We start from the raw sequence: 15,753 nt of genomic DNA, 5'->3' as shown, positions 1-15,753 counted from the left end.
AATCTTGTTTGACAATGTATTCTGTATGAAGGGTACACATATTAAACTTTTTCGATTTTCAGTGTTAGTTACAATTTTTATAGGTGTTTGTACTGCACTACTTTCTATATATTAATATATAATATAATTAATATTTAAAACTTATAATAGGTACCCCCTATCTAATATAAAAATGTTGACTCCTATTAATTTTTATAAATAAAAATAATTATGTTAAGACTAAGTAACAAAATGTTTTTCATTATTAAGCTAAAAATAATTTATAATAAAACATATATTAATTATTATTAAGTACCTATTTAACACTGAACAGAAATATAAGGAATTTAGTTTTCAATTTACCACTTTCATCAAGGTCATCATTTAAATTTTCATTCTTTTTTTAAATTTCATCATTCGTTTCCTTTTCCCACGGCCTAAGCTTCTATCAGACTCTGATGCTTGTATAAATATTTCTTTCACCCTTATGGTAGCTAGTTCATAAGTAACTAAAATACAATTACTCAAGTTTTTATAAATTTGCTACAAAAATATTGTCTAAAATTGAATTTGGTAATTTAGGTATTTATTAAAAATATATGGGCAATATGATTGAGGCATTTAGGGCACTTTGACCCATGAAAAATCACAGCCCCGTGCACACCCACATATATATTACAACATATTAAAAAAATAGTAATATATATATATAGGTAGGTAGGTATTTAAAATTACTTACAATATTTTTCAATAACTTTTACTAGAAACAGTATCTGAGTATCCAATCTCTTGTTGGCTTTTCTGCCATTTTAATCATTGAATCAGTGATTTTTTTTTTAGGCCATTTACAAAATACATTATCACCAACCCGGATTAACCAATTAGATGGAAGTACAGAGTAGGTACTTGTTTTCTTCTTCAAAGAAACCTACAGGCTACAGTCCATAACTGTAGAAATAAATTAAATCATTTATAGGACTATAGGTATAGGTACTAAAATGTAACATAAAAAAATTTTGTTTATCATTAAGATTGAAAATTTAAAACAAGATTTTTTATACGTTTTTCAACCTACATTAAAAATTAAATTTAAATTAAATCAAGTACATATTTTATGAATGTTTGAATTTAAATTTTTTACAACGGATTTTCATTTGTTTAATACCTATTTCTTCCCAAATGATATTGTTATTTGTTGCAATTCAAAAATGAATAACAGTATAGACATTCAACATTTTCACAAAATGTTTATATTATCATAATTTATGCATGGCAATATTTTAAAACTTTTCAAATTTTTCATATGAATGTTGTCAAAAAATTATTATTGGGTCAAAATTCTTAAACATTTAATACAGGACTTCAATTAAGTTATTCTTATATCTATCCTGTAAAAATTCAAAATTCAAATGTCTTGTTATTTTTAATTTTTGTTATTTACCTAAATGGTTTTAAATTGATTACAATGTTTTTTACTCCATGATATGTAATTTATTCTTTTATGACCGTCTTAAGTTGTATAATACCTAACCTAACCGTGTTGGTATACGAACCTTTCTTTGTAGTTTGTACGGACGTACGTTCAGTCCATTTAGTAATGTACTAATGTGTCTATGTAAAAACCACGTTAATTTTTAAGGTTTGTAGTACGTAGAAATAATAAAATTTTATTGTCGTTTGTATTATATTATTTAAGGTAAGTATTTTAAACATATAAAAACATAATAATTAATATATATTAAACAATAAAACTATTATATTATTTTAGCAACACAAGAAATTGTGTATTATTAACACGTTCAGCTCCGATGACGACGCGTAGTCGTCATTCGATGTCGCGCGCTATAAGCCTATAACCTGATGACGACCCGTAGTCGTCATAGGACAATTTATTACTTTTATTCATTATTTAAAATATTTGGCTGGTTGTGATCGATTATTTTACTTAGTATAACTATTAGAACATTTAGAACAACAACAAACAACTGGTTTCGATTTCCCGGCATTTTTATGTTTATTACTTGCCTAGTCTTCACGAGTGTAATATTATCAATATTTACGCGGCTGGTAGCGCCCGACTTCTGAAATGTACGCGGATGTGAACGTGTTTATTATTATCATTTAGCGCCTACGTTATAATAAATGCACCGAAATTAAACATCTTATATATATATATATAACAGGGAAAAAAATGTTATAGGAGACTTTTTGACAAGGTTAAATATTAAATTAAGCGAAGAGGAAGATTCAAGATATACAGATGAGAGATGGAGTATTTGTAGTTGTAAATAATATACAATTTAGTGAAGAGAAGTCACAACTGTACCAAAAAGAAACTATTTAAGATAAAGATCTGAAATTAGTTCATAAATATTATTTTGATTATTATTATTTTTAAGCTGTATGCCCATATGCTGTTCTAAATGATAACAAGAAATCATCAGTCTTATAAACATACTTGTTTTAATTGTATACAAATTATTGTTAATGCTTTTTATGCTATTTTTTTTAGGTTTAATAAAAACACATTACGAAAGCCAGTTATAAGTGAGTCTGAAGAAACACTAAAAATTACAATTGGTATGGCTTATTATTAATAATACACATGCATGTTTAATAATAATTAAATTTATATTTTGTCAGGCGTAGAGGGTGGTATGATGCTTCAATTTGCTCTATCCACTTTAATAAATTTGTCTAGTTTACAACCCGAAGAGCTTGTTAAAGAAGCAGATCCAATCCCTGATAAAATGGAATATAAAAATATGCTTTTTGAATATGAGCAACTGAAAAATTTAGATGTGTGTATTTAAGGCTAAAATATTTAGAGTATAACAATATTTATAATGTATTGTTTGAATTATAATATGTATTTTCTTATATAGAATATAATTTATTCATTATCGGAAGATGAATCTTCGGTAATTCGCACAAGACATGAAGAATTTGTGAAATCAATGACACTTATAACTTTAGATAATAATCCAATCACTCGAACAACTGTGGCAGGAAAAATGTTTGCAGAGCTTTTATCTAGAAATATTCTTTCGATGGAGGCCATAACTCAAGGGTGAATTTATTTTTTACAAACTATATAACATATTAATTTTTATTGTGTTTTTTTTTTTTTAAAGAATTGATGCTGTCCTTAAAAATTGGAATGATTATTTGATGGATAACCCTCAATTTTTCTCCTTTATTGCTGCCATTATTGGTAACTTTTTATTTATACACTTAATCAATTATTTGATTTATACAAGAATTTTAAAAATAAAATTATTTTTTTTATAGCTCCATTATTATTATCACAAAATGCTTTCTTTGATTTTAATAATTTAAAAGATTTGTGTACATCAATACGGCCAGATAATTCTAGTAAATTTTTCATAGAAGTATTAAATAAAATTCTTAGTTCCAAGGAAACACAAAACATAAAAGAAGTAAGTAATAGTATTAAATTCTGATTAGAATTATTATTAGTTTACAGTTACATGTTTTTTAGCAAAATAAATGAATCTTTAATTTTATTTCTGGTTTCTAGTAACAAATCAGTCTCAAATGTTGAGCATAAATTTTGCACCAAACACTTATTATAGTGGTTTTTTTTTATCATATAAATTTAAAATTATTCTAAGTTTTTTCAAGATTCTAAAACAATCAAAAATGTTTATATACTTTTTTTTATATATTTAGACCAGAGGTTTCCAAACTGTGGGTCACGTTATATTTTTAAATAGTACATTTTTTAATCATCTATTACTTTTTGTTGATGTTCAAATTCAGTTTATCTACTAAAACAACAAAACAAATAAATAAAGGTCATTCATTGATATTGTAAGTCACCAAATTTATAAAAAAAATCCCAATATAGGTTGTACAATTAAAAGTTTGGGAACCTCTGGTTTAGACATTTGAAGTTCTACCCAATATGTTTGAATATTTAAATAACATTATGCTTTTAGTTGGTCAAAGAATATGAATTTTAAGTCTAAAAACGTTTTTGTTATCATTCTGTACCTAATTAAAATTAAACTTAATTTAATTTATAGAACAAGTACTATTCATTCTGATGTGATGCATAATGTTTCTAATGAGTATAAGCTTAGCATTTAGACATTTTATTAATGTTATTTGTTATATATATTTGTAACTTATATTTTGTTGTTAATTTAATCATTTATTTCACTATATCTAATACATTTTTGACCTATATGAATGATATTTTTTTTGTATTTTTAGCAACAAGGAGGTATATTGTGGATTTACAATAAGTGGAGGACGTCAGAATATGTTTCTCTTGATGTATTTATGCCTAATAACCAAATAAATAATTTTTTTAAAAATGATGTAAGTTTTTAAACCTTTTTATGTTATTTTTATTTTATTTATAAAATGTATTTAATTTTAGCGAATTGGAGTATTCCTTTTATCTATTGCTATGTATGATAAAATGAAGCTGACTGATAGTAAACTACTGTATGATATATTAAGTAGTTGGATAAATGTGAGTAAATTAATTAGTGATTTAAAATGTTGCACTATATTTTTTTATGTTTGATATGGTGTTATAACTTAATTTTTTCTATTTAATTAAGGTTAATATCAGCGCAGAAATAATAAAATGCCCTCAGTTTGTGCGAGCATTAACTATAGCTATTGTCATAGTAGGTTCAAGTAAGTCACTATCTTTGATACTTTTGTATACTAATTATTCAAATATTAAATTTGAACTTTTAGAATCGAATCATTCTTATGAAGATTTCTTTGACCATGCTCATGTGAAATTATTGATTTGTTATATTCGGTCTGAACCACTTCCAGAACCTGAAATCCAGGCTCGAGAAGTTCAATGTCTGTATGGCATTCAAATAATGTCTGCAGTACTTAAGCATCCTAGAGGTAAATTGCTATTGATTTATTTTTTAGATGTATTATTAATTCAATTGTTTTTCCACTAGGAATGGTATTAAGACTATTCCATAAACTCTATCAGAATAGTATTATTAGTACAGAATCGTTTGAACTATGGAAAAAAGAAGATGAATTCAAAGCAGGATTTGATGAAGACTTGGAAACAAAAACCATGGCTGTTGAAGTTTTAAATTCATTCTTCATTTCACTAGCAGAAAACTATTCTGATTCTGATGAAACATATGAGTAGTGTACCAACACTATCTTGTTGCTGTGTATATCCATCAATCGACACAAATTCTTCTATTTTTTTATTTTATTGTAGATACCATGTTATAAAAGATTTATAAAAATAAGAAAAAAAATTCTAAATACTTAGCCATTTTTCATTTATTTCCTGTGGAATTCAATTATTCATAAATTTGCAAATATTTGTATAGTATTTTTTTTGTTAAGGGTTTTATTTTAATTTATTTATGTTTTGTACACCTGGTTTTACTTTATATTAAAGTCTTCTTAATAATAAAAATAATAAATTACCTATATCTCCACCCTTCTCTTTTTGACAATGGGATTATGACAAATTAATGTTGTTGGTATATTTATATGAATTATAATATATAATATAATCGTGTGTTTATTATCTACATTAGTTTTTAATACATGCTTCAGTAAATATGGATACTATGCTATTTCAAAATTAAATTTAAATGTGTCTTGATACAAATTCTTATAAAAATTTTTGAATTTACAAAATAATAATTTTATGAAGATAATTCATTGGAAAAAATAACTATATTTTTCTATATACGTTGATACCATTGTCGGACTATTGTGTACAATTAAATATAAATTAATAATGTGTAAAGTTGTGGTTAATGTTATTTCTAATATATATATAAAAAAAAAATTTAAAAAAAAAATTGACTAAATATTTTAGTTTTAAACATGCTTTTCTCAATATCTGTATATATTTTGATCATAAATGTATACTATTTCCTGCCTTATTATAAAAATTTAATAGTTACATTTCTAATTTTTATTGCTAAGAGTGACCATTTTCATGTTTATTATGGTGAATATGTGCAATCAGTTGTTATTGTGTAGTATGCTTGAACGATGTAGAGAATAATGATCAGTGGGCAATAATTGTGATAAAAAGATAGAAAAAACAGTTTCCAATTACTCTACATTTATTTTTATGTAATATGGAGGTTTAAAAATAAATTCGCGACATAATATGTCTTAAAAACTTATTTATAGTAGTATAGTACTGAAATACTATATTATACAAAATGATAAATGGTTATAATAAACTATTAAATTATTCAAATTTTATTCGTTTTTGTACTATTTAATTAACTTCACCATACAATAAGAATATTTTTTATCTAAGAATATTAAATTTTTATAAAATGTCTATATTTCATCTCTGGCTTTGGTTTTTATAGGCATACCCTCTAATAAATCTGTCGGTAATCAACATGCAAATGATTATTTATAGAATATAGATACAGAAATCTAACTGTATTACTTTGACACCAACGTGAGTATATCGTTGACTGTCTTCAGCTGCAAGCTACCCATTTCTGCTAGGAATAAAGTCTCATTTATGATCCTGTCAGCAAATAGCATTTGATCTTTAGGCAGGTCTCGTAGTTTCATGGCAATAGTTCTACCACTCATGTCAAAACGATCTTCTTTAATGGCAGGTTTTCTAAAATGATCTTTTACAGTCAGCAACACTTCATTTGCTAAACCTTCTTGTTTTTCTACTTCAACTCTTTGTTTTTTTCGACGAATATTTAGTGGTGTTCGTTCCTGATCACTGGATTGTGCTTCATCATGAAATATATTTTCCTCACTTACCGCACTTGAAGTTGCAAGAGCCTGGGGCGTTTGTTCTTCATTATCACTGTCCTAAAATAAAAAAATACATATCGTTCTAATTCAATAATATATTGATGTTAAATAAAACAATTAGTATTGAAATATTAATTAATTAAAATAATTCAAGCTAGCAGAAAGTGTCATCAATGGGTGGCTCCTTTCAACAAAAACCTCATGACTCGTTTACCTTTACCACATTTTCTTATTGTGTCTAATATTGATACAGATTGTTAATTACTTTTAAAAATAAAAAAATAAAAAAAGCGGGTAAGTGAGTATCGCTCGGCTGTACATTAGGGGGTGGGGTGGACCTCGGACTAGGGTAGGTTAAATTTGAATGCAATGATAGGTATCATTGTATACGAAAAACGATTCTGAACGGAGATGATTTGTCAGTCTAGGATATATTATACTTAAATATTGTCATTTATTCTATTTTGAAACAAATTCAAACATTTAAGTATAAAAGTTTCAAGATCTTACGTGAAGTAATTTTTTAAAAATAACAAAAATCGAAAATTATTTATTAGTAAAACGTTATTTTACACATGTATTTTTGATTTCAAATTAAAATTATAACTTTAAACACTCGGAAATTTTTTTAAATTGAATAATCCTCAAACTTTTTTATAATTATTTTAAGCTTAACTTATGGACAGCATAGTATTAAATTTTCAATTCTTAGCTTTTGATAGTAAAATATTTATAAATTTTTAAATACCAAATAGTGAAAAATATTCATGATTTTGACGAATTTTTGTCAATATTTGAATTTCAAATGCTAATAAAAAAAAATTTTTATAATTTTTGAATGAAAGTTAGAACAAGTTATGTGGACCCTTCAATTAAATTTTCAAGTAATTTGTCCCAGCTAAATTTTTTTAATCAACATTTATAAAAAAAAAATAAAAAAAAATTGAAAATTTCATTTGTCTATAAATAGCTCAAAAAAGTCAAAATATTTTGAAAATCAAATCACGTAAAGAAAATGGCAATCTAAATAACTGGTAAAATTTTCAAGTATTTACGACTTATACTATTTGAATAACAACAAATATCAAAAATCGTTTGAGGCTAAATTGTTATTTAACGCGGTTTTGTAAAAATTTAAATTTCAATCACTCATAAAATTTTTTTGTCTTAGTCCGGTAGAGTTTTTTTTGCAGATAGTTGAAGAAAAATTTATGGAGAACCTTGTACCAAATTTTCAAATCTTAGTTATAAAAGAAAAAAATTTTACGATTTTTCGACCACAAAATTACTTGCCAATTTTCGCAATTTAGACATATTTCGTATAAATTCGAACTTTAAGCACTTATAAAAAAAAATCGTGACTAACGATTTCGGATTTTTTTTTACCACTTTAAGAACAACTTATAAGAAACCTTGTATTAAATTTTCAAGATTTTCTAGCCACCCAAAATTTTTTTATCGGCATTTGAAGAAAAAAAAACTTAGAAAAGTCGAAAATTTCAATTGTCTATTAGTAGCTTAAAAATGGTCGAAATGTTTTGAAAATTTAACTGTAAAGAGATAACCATAATATAAACATTTGGTGAAAATTTCAAGTATTTACAATGATTCGTTTTTGAGTTACAGCAAAATCAAAAAATCGATTTTGTCGAAAAGTGGTTTTTCCGTAAAATTGCCATTTTTCTGTCATTTTTTTTTTGTTTTTCTCGATTTTTTTGAAAACTATTTGAAAATTTTAATTTTGACCCCCCTAAAGTACCAACTAGATTCAATTTCCTATTCAAAGAGGGGCTGAAATCAAAAATCGGAGCATTATTACTGCTCCAAATGTTGTCGTCAGACACAAAAAAAAAAAAATAAAAAAAAAATAAAAAAAAAAAAAACACACATCATTGTAAAAGCAATACATTCATCACTCCGTTCAGAATCTAAAAGTATTGAAATACTTAAACATTTTTTTTTATTATATTATTATAGATTCCTCGAACGGCCCAAGAATGGAAGGGTATTTCAAATGAATTTGACACAAAATGGAATTTTCCCCACTGCCTAGGAGCTATGGATGGAAAACATATTACCATTGTACCCCCTGCTGGAAGTGGGTCTAATTATTACAATTATAAAGGAAGGCATAGTATGGTTTTACTTGCTATAGCTGACGCCAACTATCAATTTATAATGTGTGATTTTGGTACAAATGGAAGAATTTCAGATGGTGGAGTTCTGAAAAACACGATATTTTATGAAAAACTTGAAAAAATCTATTAAACATCCCTCAGCCTGATAGAATCAGAAACTCTGATATCAATGTGCCCTACGTTTTTGTCGTAGATGATGCTTTCCCTCTGACAGAAAACATGATGAAACCATTTAGACAAGCTCAATTAACTTCCGTCAACAGAAAGATATTTAACTACCGCTTGTCCCGAGCCAGACGCATTATTGAAAATGCATTCGGAATTTTGGTGGCTCGATTCAGAATATTTCATACAGCAATCAACTTGAAACCCGAACACATTGATTCCGTCGTTATGGCTTGCTGTGTACTACATAATTTTTTACTAAAAATGGTACCTAGTTCGTATGCTCCTCCAGAGTGCTTTGACCGTGAAAATACGAGTGAAGGCACAATTTTAACAGGATATGAAGCACAAAACGATCACACATATGGATTAAATAGAAGCAATTTAGGAAACCCACCTCGATCGGCCAAAGAGTTGCGTGAGGATTTTATGAAATATTTTGCTAATGAAGGTCAAGTTCCTTGGCAACAGGACTGTATTTGAAATTTTATTATTTTATTATACTTATGTACTAACTAAATACTTATTGTAATATTAATCAAATAAAATCTATACTATTTAAAATATGTCATTATTGTATGCCAATTCAATTAAAATTATAACTTACGTTTCCAAAAATACTGTTGTCATTATCAAAATCGTTTTCTAAACTGGAATGGGAAGTTCTTGGTGTATTTTGGTCACCCAGAAAACTAAATCAAAAAATTACAAGCGCAAAGATAAATAGTCATTTTTGTAAAAAATACTTTTGAAAATTTATTAAGATACTAATACTAATAATAAAAAAGTAGAATTAAAAAGTATTAAAAATACTTTTAAAATACTATTGTTATTTACAAATACTCACAAAGTATTTGAATGGTACAAAAGTATTTTTTATTAATTTTATGCTATATTTTATAATATATATATATATTGTACATCAATATAGGTACCTATTATGTTACTACTTACTTACTATTGTGTTTTTTAAATTTTAAACATTGTTATTACCTAGGTACTTTTACTTAACAAAAACATAATATAAGTATATTTATATTAATAGGTATCTTTTCAGACATTCAGTAAAATATGAAAGTAATCAGTATCCTATAAATGATATACTATAGGTATTAGTTACAGCTATATCAAACTTAAAAATTTTATTAAAAAAATTGTATTTAAAATACCATTTAAATACATCAGTCTTTAAATACTAGTATTCAAATACTTGTATTCGAATACTTTACAAGACTGTAAACAGTGGTAAAATAATCTGCAAAATATATCTAATTAATTAATTTTGTAAAAGAAAATTGGACTTAGTTACCTCAACAATGAAAAGTACCACAATTTTGGTTTGTATACAGTGTCAGCCGACGTACCAGACTTAATGGATTGTTTTATTTTTTTGTTCTCTTTTCTGTAAGCGCTTCTGAGGTTGTTAATTTTTTTTATTACACTGTCTTTTGTGGCGTTTGATTCGATTTCTTGTTGTTTGTTTACCAGTTTCCGATATGCTGTATCTTTTTTATTCCTGTCATGGTATTCTTTTGACTTTACATTCCAAAGACAAGGTTCGCTTTCATATAACTTTATAAACTCTTCCGTGAATTCGCGGCTCATTTTCAAAGTTTGTTTAAAAGAAGTAAGTTTTTAAAACAAAAGTACCTACTTTTGTAGGCTTGTATTAAAATAAAAAAAACAAACAAAATAATTACCTCAAATGATAAGTGATAACAATAATTAATAACAAAGTAATAATAATGATATCGCACTAATCCTCAAGGCAGACCGCACACTTGGTGTGCCACCACACGAATAACTTTTAACTGTACAGTCCGGCCCGCGCAGTTTTTCCTTTTGAAATTTCGAAAAGGATTTTTGGACTGTGCGGGCCGACATGGGCCTCAAGGCTGACCCTATACACGTAGAGGAAATCCTCAAGGTTTGGACTGCGCAGTCTTATACAGTGGTTTTTATCCGCGGTGGCTAGAAAGTAGAAACCGCGCCTATCGTTTTGCTTTGTTTTTCTAAGCCATTATGCCCATATACGTAGGTATAACAAGCGGGTTTTAGTGAGCGGAAATTGAACATAGGCGATTTTTTTTATACAAATATACAAATTGAATAACCAGGGACGCCCGCAGAAATGTAGCTCAGGGGGGGGGGGGGGGGCAAAAAAATTGTAAGTACCTAAATATTTTTTGGAATATTTACTGCTACATTTTTCATCTACTCATATTTTGTTATACTATCATAAATATATTTTTTTTTAAATCAAAACTAATTTAAGTTAATTTAAAATTACACTATTAGTTCTAATATTTATAAGAAAAAACGGTATAAATCTAGTTAAGCGCCCACGCAGTTTTCTAAATTTTTTTCTACCACATTAGCATAAGAATGATGGTGCAATCAGAATTGAACGGTCAAATTTAGTTTTTGAGTTTTAACACTTTGATGTTGTAAATATGTTAAATAACTCAATAAGGCACTGTTATCAGTACATTATCGTATAGGTATTGATATATTTTGTTCTTTTTTTTTTAATTTTTAAATATTATATTCCGTGTATAATAGGTAAATAAAGCATTATGCGAATAGGTACGTAAAACACGTATAATCGCGAACTTCATGAGGCAGTAATTTAAAAACAAACGATTTTCGCCAATTTGATTTTGGGCCATCATTCTTAAAATGTTGATTTACCAAAGTTAACTAGGCTTACTTGGGGTGGTGTTGCATAGCAAATCGAGGGATATTTTCGTTTTTAAATGTACAAGCGAGCGTAAAAAATGAATGAAAAATTTCGCGTAAGTGCTAGGTTATAAAAGTGCATAAAATAAATTTTTGTATGATAAATCGACCCTGCTCATCAGAATCGTAAGGTCTGAACCATTGCACCACACTTGAAGTATATCGTTAAAAACATACTGGGTATTTAAGGATTATAATGTAAACTGAAAATTTTGATGAGCTGTAATTTAAAAATTATTGATTTTCGCCAATTTTTTTTTGCACCATCATTCTTAAAACGTTGATTTACCTAGGTTTCTAAAAAAAAAAAATTCAAAAATTCACGTGGGCGCTAAACTAGATTTGTTCCCAAAAAGTAATGGGCAGTGGTAATCTCCTTTTGTTTGAAGCAAATAAATTAATTTAATTAATTGTTGAGTTGTAGGCGAATATAAACCACTATACGTGTGTAACCAGCTTTACAATTACGTATCCTACATTCCTACTTCACTACTTATACAGTTAATAGTTATTAGTTATGTACTCAAACTATTACAAACTATTATACTTAGTTTAATTAAGATACCTACTCGGTGACTAACTTGTGCACAAACGGCAAGTACACTATACACAGTGTGCTTACAAATAGTTGACTTGCTTCTATGATGTAACTGACGAACAGGTGTTCTATGACCATTGACCACCGCCCGACAAACACCAACAAAGCTGCCGATTACGTAACAATTGAAGTATTTGAAAAGACATATGGATGTCTTAAAATTTATTTCGCTTGCAACTTAGTCGGGAAATGTAACCAATTGATAAAAACAAATTCAGCTTTTCCCAAAATGTACACAATGCAAATTATTCACACTGACACTAAGTTTATACCAACAGTTATAGACTTTAATAGAAATCCGCTGTTTTATACTTTATAATTAGGTACTATAATAGTAGTAAAATTAGTAACAGTACATACAACATACTACAACTGTTTAGCTCCTGACCATTATATTGTTATTCGTGTCAATTTAATTGATGTAATGAAATTTCTATGTTTCAAAATAATGTACTATGTCCCAACGAGAGAACATGTCGCGGCTTGCTGAATATTAGTTCTTTTGCAATTGAGCGACACTCCGCAGTGGTGGAACTGTTTTCTTCAGCAGAATGTTGTGTAATCGCGTAGGGATGCGTAGAAGTGATTAATGATTATAATGTATTATACAATATGTTCGGGGGGGAAGTGACCGGCCGACGTCATTTGAAAGTACACCTAAAATGATGAAGAAATATCCTTTAAAGAGGGGGTCTAACTTTAATATTTTTTAAGTTATAGGAAATTTAACTGTTTTTTAAATAAAACCAAACCTACCACGCAATTTTTATGTTTCCTTAAAACTTTTCAAAATTTTAACAAAATTTTTTTTTAATTTAAAGCTATTAATTATCCCATTAACCAAAATACGCAATTAAGCCAGAATTATGCAAATTATTATTTATTATTATTAAATTGAAAAAAGTAAACTTTTATTTATCAAAATTTAGAATTTTTAAAAATAAATCTCGTATTACTCCAAATAATTCAATATTTACTATAGGTTTTTTTGGTTGTGTATTATTTTACTGAATAATACCTAGAATACTTTATAAGTTTGGTTTTCATATTTTCCATAATTGCAGAGTTATACGCGTTGGCGCGTTGTTAATATCTTAGTTACTATCTTAATTTTTTTGGAATCAAATATCGGTCGTTAAAACAAAGGACTAGGTACAAAAAGTGTTTCATTTAGAGCTCAAGCTTGTTTATAGTCAAGTGGGGAACTTTGGAAATCTGATTAAATAATTAAATAAACATATTTATTTCTTTGTTATTTATTTTTATATTGAAATTAAACTACTTTATTATTATATTTTGTGTTTTTTTCGTTAATTAGGTTCCATTTTGTATTTAAGAAATAAACTAATTCTTATTATTTTATTAAATTATTTATATTACTTCTGGTGAGTTTATGCCTCGTGTTAAGTAAAATTATAAATAGCCAATAATTATACAATCACAAAAGATCTATAATGTTTAGTTGCGCGTATAACTCTGCAATGACGGAAGATATGAAAACCAAACTTTTAAGGTACTCTTAGTATGCGTTTTGTGTAAATCGATTGTATTTAAAATAACAAAAAGTTGACAATGTTATTATTGTACATTCGCTACTTGTGGCTATGAGTATTCACCTACTTAATATTATTTTGAAACTAACGTGTAAATATTATAAACATTTACATTGTTTGACATACCAACGAAAATATTGTTTACGCATGACTATTTATATTGTACTATATTACTAATATTAGTATAGGTGTTATTATCGTATACATAGTAGTATAGTACATACAACAGTATGAATTGAATAATATGGTATATTTGACAATTTTTATTTCAATATTTTTTTCGTCGTAGAAATCGGACGTATATGGTTTTCGAGTTCATTGTGCAAGTCGTAATATACATACCTCTATCAATAGTGGCCTCTAAACTACAATGTATATATTATTTTATATTATAATAGTTAATAGCATTGCAATTTATGAGCAGTATGTCGCATAAATCGTTTAATATGTCGTTTTCGATTTGTTGTTAATGTCATTAACTATAGGTACAAATATATTACATTATTTATTTCGATATAGATACTGTTAAACTCTGACTGAACGAAAGTTATATTTTCTGTAGCTTGAATATTTTACCAAACATTAGCGTAAGTTAGCACGGCTATTCTTGGAATTTACACGAATTTTATTAAATTTATTTACGAGTAATATTTATAAGAAATTATGAAAGCGATGGATTAATGTTACTTTAGACTCCCCCCACAAATTTAATAAACACTTTTTACAATTTTTTTTACTACATATACGTTATTTGTTATAGCATTATTCTTTCTAATTGTCATATCAGAAATTCACATTTTTTACTCAGAGATGCATTTGAAATGACTTAATCAAGTTAAATTCTTATAGTATTTATACTGCTTTGTGTTTATAAATTATAAGTAAAATTGACCCGCACAAGGTCATAGCAATCTTGTATAAAGTACTCGAGTAAAACTGTAACTGGTCTGTAAGAGTTTTAAAATACTATTTAGGGAAACAATAAGGGCCGTTTAAATTCCGAAAATAGTCATGCAAATTCATGTTAATTAGTAAACTATTAAAATTTAAATAAGTTCATTGAGGGTGGTCACATAACACGGTATTATCAATATATTGCTGTCGCAATTATAATTACACGTATTACAATTTATAATATTGACGGATATTTTGAGGATAATACGATATGATATATAATATTTTGACTTGACGTCATAGCTATACATTATTAATTATATTCACCTATATATTATATTATATAATCGTGTATACATTAATTAACGCGTGTCGACGAATTGATTGGTAATAACACCACTGAAACGAACTTGATTAGACGCGCTCGACATTATGCGATGATTTACCTTTGGCTTTTGAACCATCGGATCGGATGCGGGTATATAATATATTATATACAAATATACAATATGTACATTCACAATACTATAGTATATACATAATACATTATTATGAACCACCACAATGAGAGATGCTGCACGTGGAAAATAACAACATGAGGATATACGTAAATTTCGTAACCATCACACATTTGATTTTCTTGTCGCATCAATGCATCATATCGCGTACTGTACAATGTACATATAATTCATGATATATACCTACGCATTTTCTTATTTATAATTTATAAATGTATTGAATTTAAATAATCATTTTGATATATTATGCATCAGAAAACACACTAATAAATTAATAATACCAATTTCCAATTCCAAACCTAATTCCGCGCGTAGAAACATTTTTTTCCCCATAAGAATCATTTGATATCCTACAACTTATGTATTTCCTCATACGGATCATTTGATATAAGCAT

The 15,753-nt window shown here is 27.1% G+C and overlaps 2 protein-coding genes across 2 annotated transcripts; one reads left to right on the top strand and one right to left on the bottom strand.

Annotated features, from left to right (window-relative positions):
* Positions 1 to 1,559: 1,559 nt before the first annotated feature.
* LOC132926310 (uncharacterized) lies at positions 1,560 to 5,401 on the top strand. The gene is made up of 11 exons (XM_060990656.1): positions 1,560 to 1,675; positions 2,492 to 2,559; positions 2,623 to 2,780; positions 2,865 to 3,049; positions 3,114 to 3,193; positions 3,271 to 3,419; positions 4,219 to 4,326; positions 4,388 to 4,483; positions 4,575 to 4,653; positions 4,717 to 4,878; positions 4,938 to 5,401. Exons 3-11 carry the CDS (start codon positions 2,637 to 2,639, stop codon positions 5,138 to 5,140), a joined length of 1,206 nt encoding a protein of 401 aa, XP_060846639.1. The 5' UTR covers positions 1,560 to 1,675; positions 2,492 to 2,559; positions 2,623 to 2,636; the 3' UTR covers positions 5,141 to 5,401.
* A 1,019-nt stretch (positions 5,402 to 6,420) lies between these two features.
* LOC132924795 (uncharacterized) lies at positions 6,421 to 10,768 on the bottom strand. Its single transcript, XM_060989239.1, has 3 exons — positions 10,366 to 10,768; positions 9,664 to 9,748; positions 6,421 to 6,810 (listed from the first exon to the last, which is right to left on the bottom strand). The coding sequence occupies exons 1-3, from the start codon at positions 10,659 to 10,661 to the stop codon at positions 6,421 to 6,423; spliced, it is 771 nt and encodes a 256-aa protein (XP_060845222.1). The 5' UTR covers positions 10,662 to 10,768.
* Positions 10,769 to 15,753: the final 4,985 nt, after the last annotated feature.

Source organism: Rhopalosiphum padi, chromosome 3 (genome assembly GCF_020882245.1).
Source record: "Rhopalosiphum padi isolate XX-2018 chromosome 3, ASM2088224v1, whole genome shotgun sequence".
Taxonomy (NCBI): domain Eukaryota; kingdom Metazoa; phylum Arthropoda; class Insecta; order Hemiptera; family Aphididae; genus Rhopalosiphum; species Rhopalosiphum padi.
Note: the sequence above shows the minus strand (reverse complement) of the source record. Positions and strands in the feature narration are given on the sequence as shown.